The sequence below is a fragment of the Sinocyclocheilus rhinocerous genome, unplaced genomic scaffold (assembly GCF_001515625.1).
Source record: "Sinocyclocheilus rhinocerous isolate Xijiao unplaced genomic scaffold, SAMN03320098_v1.1 scaffold1267, whole genome shotgun sequence".
Lineage (NCBI taxonomy): Eukaryota > Metazoa > Chordata > Actinopteri > Cypriniformes > Cyprinidae > Sinocyclocheilus > Sinocyclocheilus rhinocerous.
Window position 1 is genome coordinate 554,988 of NW_015661278.1, and position 8,119 is coordinate 563,106.

Consider the following 8,119-nt stretch of genomic DNA (forward strand, 5'->3'; position numbering starts at 1 on the left):
TTCAGTCTGTGTGCATTGAATTTATTTAATACACGAGTTTCACAATTTGAGTTGAATTACTGAAATAAATGAACTTTTCCACGACATTCTAATTTATTGAGATGCACCTGTATTTCAATAAACACATCATATTGAATGTAAATATATATGATGAATTTTCAATAAAATAAACTGAATTATATTATTAAAAATAGACCACTTACATGTTATAATTTAAATATGCATCTACTTTTATTCAAATGTCCTATAAATAATATTCAAAGTTTTACTTGAAATAAATATAATATTATTATTCAATTAAAAAATATATATTATAAAAACATAAACAATGTATTTATAATAAATATATTACATTATATCATTAATAAATAAAACAATGAAATATTACAATTTTATATATACATCTACTTTCTTTTATTCTTCCTGTGAATAAATTTAAGTTTCAAGCCGTATTTGGAAATATTGGGTAATTACATTATTCTTCAACATATTTAAAATATATATATAATTACACATATTACAGTTCTATCTAATCAATCTATATTGCAATATATTAATTATTATATTATATAAAATATTATATATTATATTATATTATATTATATATAAGTACTTGAAAATCCTAAATAAGTAAAATTGTCTGCCAGTGGGGTAAGTAAAACATTCTTAAAACTAAATATCTTAAGTCATTTGGCTTATCTAGTAAAAGTATCTTGATTTAAGAATTTTAAGATATTTTGACTAGAAACAAGACAAAAATACTAAGTAAGATAAGCCATTTTTTGCAGTGCAAAAATTCTTCATACAGTGGACTACCAGTAAAACTGATAAAAATTTGGGACCACAAATTATTCAAACACTTTGCCCTGACCATGTTTTGCTTAAGTCTTATCTGACATTATCAAGATAAATTTGTTCTGACACAGTTTAACTCTGAGTTCTTGTCATATTTTATTACCATTTTCTAAACTACAGCGAATAAACTGTGATAATGCGTGAAATGTTGAGGTGTCTGAATAAATTTTGGTATGAATGTATGTGTGTGTGTGTGTGTGTGTGTGTTTATATAAAACTGTAATGTATAATATATGTACTTCATTTATTCTGAAGACCTACAAGATTAATTCATTAATGATTGTATATTTTATAATAAATTAAAATGAATATTATACACATTACATAAATGTGATTTAACCATATAAAATCTGTATGTACATGCATAAAAATAATAAGGATATCTGAGAGGACGGCTGCCGAAATTGAAGGCTACAGATTCTTTGAAGGAAAGGCTGATCGCAGGGAAATATGCGACGCCCGGCCCCGTCTTAATATTGCTGAACGCAACGCCGAGAGACTGTCCATTACTGAAAACAAAAACAAAAAAATACTGCTATTAACACCAGTTCACAGATATTTCAGTTTCTCATGCTTTCATACCAAACTATAACGTACATCCAATGATAAAACTATACTTACAGACAAAACGTAATGGTTCCCTCATCCAAATCTATCAAGCAGCTGACGATATCACCAGCAGCCCAGGACTAAAGCAAAAGAAATGACAAGAATCAGTAACGAGAGGCTTTATATTTACCATTAAAATCACTACGATGTATGGCCTTGAGTGGCTTAATGCTTTCATAAAAACATGACTCATCCAATCAGAATTTAGAGTCAGAACTCTTTGTTTTATAAGACTGTGCAAGTTACGTCACAGTCCGAGACTTTAAACAAGCAGACTATGACCAAACGCTCAACGTCAAATAAAATTCACGAGCACAAATTGAGCCTGACCGCTGAACTGAATGTGTGAAGCGCTGTGTTTTCACCTTGCCGTAGTTGGTGGTTGTCACGTTCCATTTGCGGACTCTGTTTCCGTCGTAAGCGTACGAGTCTGGCGTGTCCCCGACTCCTTCCTGAACACAAGCACAGATCCACAGCCGATCGTATCTGGCAGTAATCGACTTTGAACAAACCAATCTCACAGATGGATTAGGCCAAACCCAAGACTTCAAAAAGGATTTCGAGAGCAGAGCGAACAGTCGTCATGTAATCTAGATTAATCTACACTATTTATGCGGCTTGGAAAGCTTCCCATGCGAGCTAGCTAACTATTAGAGTCAATATGCAGTTTGCACGTCTCTGCACTCCAAAAATTGACCTCTAAATGGTGAAGTTACTGGCTTGTACCTCTTGGTTGAATCTGCAGTTCAATGTGCACCATCCGATTTGCATTAGGCCTTGAGATGAGATGAGAACTTCGTAGACCCATTTCCCTGAAACCAATCAAAAGCAGTAAGAAACAGTACTGTGTTGGTACCATGGTATAGCCATTTAGTTTACATTTACTCCAACGTATGAAGAACACCACAGAATTAGCATTTCACTATATGGTACGGTTTAGTTTTTGAAATGCTACCTTTGTAAGCACATGTGGTGGCTCTGATGGAGCTGAAGTTACTGTGGCCAATGACCTTCGATCCAGAAAGAGAGGAGGAACAAAGCTGAACACATTTAACAGTAGACATCCAGATCTGTCTGCATTATGTAATACACTGTCCTGCTGTTATTGTGCACGATTCTTTGTGCAGACTGATCAATCACTATCCAATCAATTTAATAGTGAACTGACCTGAATTTGAATTCTAAGATTTACTTGTGAGCTAACCAATATGTGCAATCAGTAAAAAAAAAAAATTATAATTAAAAAATAAAATAATAAATAAATAAATGTAATATACTTTCCTGTGTAATATATATATATATATATATATATATATTAGGGGTGTGAATCTTCACTGGTTTCACGATTCGATTACGATTACGATTATGTCAACGGTTCGATTCGATTCGATAACACGATGCGTCACATCCTCAATTTTAAATATTACTGCACATGACTACATTTTCATATAAATTTTATGTCAAATTTATTTTGTGCAGTTTTATAAAATTATATAAGCAGGCTACTTTTAAAAATAATTACAAATTAATAATAAATCAAAACAATTGTTAAGAATTTAACCAAGTAAGTTTTTATCTCTCACCCCCAAAAGGTCATCGTCAACAAATAATAGCCCTTCAAACCCACTGCTGTGATCCAGGACGACAGTTGAAGGTCCAAGGCAGCCTTCTATCTGATCTGAATAGGAAAATAAATAAAAATGTAAATAAATGAATCTAATATATCATGAATATACTGTATAATACATTTATTATACATCGAATAAATTGATAATGTAGATGTTTTCAGCCATGCTTTTATTAATCAACAAATGCATAAATATTTAGGGGGTCTTAGACTACAGATAATTATGAATTTAACAAATATTTTATGAATTACAAGTAAATATATCAATATATATTTTTATTATTATTTTAGCAAAGTCTTCTACATTCCATTTTACAGTCATTTGTGAGGCACTCAGCTCTAGTGTTAAGAGTGTAAGTGTTTGTCTGACCTCTGCTGTCCTCGGTGACATTATCTTCAGCCAGCAGCTTCTCCAGATGAGCTCCGAGATCCTGGAACGTGAGGGTTTTTCTACAGGGACAACCGAGTTCAACTGAGCCTCACATATCATAACATCATAACAGCTCACACACTGAAGAGACTAGATCTAACTAGAAATACATTTTATTTATAAAGTAATTCATACATTTAACCCTTGTGCGCTCCTCATTTGGGAGTCACACTCATGATCTTCGCGGTCAAGTGACCGGACACCTGAAATTTAACTTTTTTTTTTTCTTCAGTAAAATCAATCTAATATATTTTTGTTCAATAATATTTTATTATGCAATAATTATTATCAATTTTCCCATTGAAAATAGTACAAAAAAATTAATCAATCAATGCAGTATCTCTGATTAAAATAGAGACTAGGCCTTTAAAATCCATTTTTAAGGCAGATTAGCACCTCCTGGTGAGAGCAAAGAAAGAAAAACATGTAATTTCATGGTGTAACCACTAGATGCCTGTATAGGAATGTTTTGAATTCCCTAGTTGTTTTTATACATAATTGTTTACTTTTATTAGGTTGTGGATTTAAATGTATTTTAAGGCATTCTCAAAGCCCTGATCTGATTTTAACCTCTTATTTCGGTTTTCTGACTCATTTTGGCTATTTGGTTATAGCCATACCAACTCATTTGAGTGTGTATAATTGTGTGTGTGTGTGTGTGTGTGTGACTCTGTTTTGCACTCTTGATGTTTTAGAGTGTAACCCCTTTCTTGCTGTCTACTTTTTTACTAAATTGTAGTTGAATTATTGATTTTATTTTACATAGTTGCAGTGTTACAGTCACACCCGTTCAAAGGGGGGGGTGTGTGTACAAGTGTGTGTGTGTCTGCGCGTGTGTGAGTGGGTGTGTTGATTTTGCACTCTAGATGTTTTAGAGTTTCACCCCTTCATTGCTGTGCAATTTTTTTCTGCATCGTGGGGGATTTGTAGATTGTACACACAAAAATGTTCTGTATTTTAAATTTTTTTTGACCGAAGACCATGAGTGTGACTATTTTTTTTACGAGCACTTAGCTTTTTCGAATCATGCCCTCAGTTTTTTTGTGTGTTCACATACCAAGTGCCATAAAAGTCACCAAGTTTCGTACCATTCTGATGAAGCTACGATTTTTAAATATTCAAAATGTAAAATTTTTCTGTCAAAAGTGACCGAAGACCGCACAAGTAATCAAGTAAATATGATAAAAGTGACAATAATAAAACATGCACAGCAAAACCTCCAGTGTTGAAATCCTGGCGTTAAGGACTCAGAGTAAAGAGTTAAAGTTCTGGTGTTGAATTTCAAGAGATTAACACAGCTAGTGTAAACAGAAATTACAGAGAGTTAAATCTTATTAACACTGTGAGTGTTATTATTTACATCCGGGATATTTACGTGCCTAAACCAGCTGAAAGATTTCTCACAGACGCCATTCGAAATGCAATGCAGTGCAGACGTGGAGGTTGCTTTTAACATGGAAACACCAGAAGTAGCCTACCTCATTTACGATATGTATTTTATAACATCATTGTTTTTGAGCGATATTTATCTGCTGTGCTCTCCTAAACTTTTCTCAGAGAGACATTTGACTCGTGATGCGGAGGAGACGAGGATGCTTTTAACAGGGTAAACATCTAAAGTAAGTGTTTTACCTCATTTGCAGTATATATTTTGCAACATCATACTGTGAAATCAAACCACTGTAAACTGCCCAAATCTAAAACGGCAAAATATCAGTCATTGGTTCTTGTGTGTCTCGTGACCAAATATCATGATATCAGTTTTGATGATGTTGATGTGTCGCTTTATTGGATTTGAGTGCTGTTTTCATTTAATTAATTTGAAAATAATTATTTTCAGAATTCTCAAACTCTCTGTAATGAGTTAAATTGTTCATCATTCAAATTTTGTGCCTTCACAAGACTTATGGAACGAGTTGTATAAACTACTGACACTTTATTATATTTTTTTTTTTAAGCATTAAAGTGTTTTGTGTTCAGCAAAAGTGAGTCGTATGGGTTTGGAATTACACTTTTGAGTAAACTATTCCTTTAATATTGTTACAGATGGTTCATGCTGGCTTAACAGAAAAATCTAAATGAGATGATGTGTGTATAAAGCCACCAATCGAGTGGAGTGAGAAGAGCTCTTCAACACTGTTAAGACACATAACAGGGAAACACAGGTAAACCTCGATTCCACATTTAAGATTAAGACTGTTTTTAGTATGGTTGCTCTGTCACTTATTTATGTGCTGTCCCATACATGTGCATTCATTTTGATACGAGTCCAACCTCAACATAGAGAAATCAGTATGCACTTGGAATTGTGAATTTGCTTCTGTCGTTAAAAGACCCATTTACCAAAAGGTCTGACTTTCTTTTTACAGTGAAATAAATTATTTTCCTTAATTTGTTCACCTGAATTGTCATTTACTTATACTCATGCCGTTCCACAGAAAATGTTAATTTAACACTGGGCAATGAGAATTATATAAACACCAGGATAGTGTTGAAATTAAATCTCACAAAGTTAAATTAGGCCTAACAAAAGTATACAGCAAAACACACAAAAACAGAAACATCTAACAAAATACATAGCAACACCCTACCAACCACCTAAACACCCTAGCAAAACCATAGCAACATGCTAAAAGTAAAAAACACACCAAATACCTTAGCAACTACATAGCAACACCTTACCAAACACCCTAAAAAAAACATAGCAACATGCTAAAAGTAAAAAACACACCAAATACCTTAGCAACTACATAGCAACACCCTAACAACCACCTAAACACCCTAACAAAACCATAGCAGCATGCTAAAAGTAAAAAAAAACATATCGAATACATAGCAACACCCTATGAACCACCTAAAACAGTAAAAAAAAACACTTTAGCAACTGCATAGACAACTAGCATTAAAAGCATTAAAATGAAGCTCTCAAATTTCTTCTAAGCTAAATATCTGTAAATAAATTATGTTTACTGTCACATGGCAGCAATGTGTCTTTATACGGTGCTGACAGACGCCCATCATGACGCCTGACATGAAATCCAGCATTAGAGATGAAGATATGTAAACACATGAGCCACTTCACTCCTCTGTGAGTGTCAGCTTTCTCTCATGTCCCATCATGCTCTATGTATAGATCAGCTCCAGTAACCAGACACTGGCTGGGATCAAGCGCGGGACGAAACACCACACATGACACCAGCACCCTCCACTCTAACACCTCATCAACACACCACTAATGCAGCAAGCTTCATTTCTTCACGATCTATTACGATCAGCCACATAAGTTACACTTAAACGGAGTAAAAAATAATGATGACTCTCATTGTGCACTGCACAGATTTCTGTCCAATCAGATGCTCTCTAGAATAAGAAAGCCCCTCCTCCTATAACCACCTGCAGCTGACTAACATGAAGCAAATCATGCTTCAAAGATACAACATTTTAAATTGTTCTCTGATGTCCCCAGTGTGTGTATGTGAAGTTTTATCTCAAAATACCCCACAGATAATTTGTTATAGATTGTTGAAATTGCCATTTTTAGGGTATGAGTCAAAACGCGCCGTTTTTGTGTTTGTCCCTTTAAAATGCAAATGAGCCACACAACTGTGTTCAACCACCTTATAAAAGTGATTTTTGCATTCTATGGCACCTTTAACTTTAATGTTTATTTATACATTGAAGTCTAACCAGTGTTATTTTAATGACAAACAGCAGCAGGTTTATTTAGGTTGCTGTCTCTATAAGACCTCATGTACGGATCTAACTGTTACACACTAAGTTTTGTTTCTCAACTGTTTACATTCACTTAATAGCCTATATATAGACAATGTTTAGTATAAATCGACTGTTTATGTGAATACTCATCAAGACGGGCATTTTGACATGATTTTATATGTATTTGGCCGTTTACGCACAATAAGGCTCAACACAACTTCATTCTGTAGTCGCGCGCTCTCTATGATGTGGCTCTATGTGCGCGCGCTTTGGGTGGTTGCTCTCAGAAAGGTGTCTCACAGAGAACGCGCAAGTAATGAATTGAGCACTAGAATGTTTCAAATTGTAAGACTCAAAAGCACGTGCAAATGATACATTCCGTAATCTGTCCCAAGCATCTTTCAGGTTGAAATATTTGTGGGAATTTCCCGCGTTACAAGCGCGGAAACTGTGGGAATCAGTAGAATCCTGCGTCGAAATTCAAGCCCTGAATATATATATATATATATATATATATATAGTATATCAATTACTGTTTGTAATGTGTGCAATCTGCCTGAATGAGTCAAAATGGTGGAAATATATATGGACGGAAAACAGTAATCAGCTCATGCACTCACACACACACACATCATTTACGGTCACTTAAAATGACTTGAAATGTGAGAGAGCTGGATTTTAACAAATAAATTAAATTTCAACTAGGGCTGCACGATAAATCGCATGCGATATTTAACGCGCATCTTGTCAGAAAAGCCGGTTCTGTAATCAGCGGTAAATCTCCATCACGTGCGTGCTTTCACATTGTGCAGCATTAACTACACACACACGTTGTTCACTGACGAGCTGGGCAAAAAATCGTGCGAATATGAACGTGGTTTTGC

The 8,119-nt window shown here is 34.3% G+C and overlaps 1 protein-coding gene across 4 annotated transcripts in view; it reads right to left on the bottom strand.

Annotated features, from left to right (window-relative positions):
- The window catches only part of LOC107726274 (E3 ubiquitin-protein ligase RNF123-like), a 188,741-nt gene that overhangs the window by 178,176 nt on the left and 2,446 nt on the right, over nt 1-8,119 (bottom strand). For all 4 annotated transcript variants that reach the window (XM_016535806.1, XM_016535807.1, XM_016535804.1 and 1 more), the window contains exons 4-10: nt 3,462-3,541; nt 3,048-3,142; nt 2,420-2,474; nt 2,191-2,276; nt 1,830-1,916; nt 1,477-1,544; nt 1,239-1,364 (exon numbers count right to left, since the gene is read on the bottom strand). In XM_016535806.1, coding sequence (XP_016391292.1) covers nt 1,239-1,364; nt 1,477-1,544; nt 1,830-1,916; nt 2,191-2,276; nt 2,420-2,474; nt 3,048-3,142; nt 3,462-3,541 — 597 coding nt within the window. The remainder of the gene's footprint in view (nt 1-1,238; nt 1,365-1,476; nt 1,545-1,829; nt 1,917-2,190; nt 2,277-2,419; nt 2,475-3,047; nt 3,143-3,461; nt 3,542-8,119) is intronic.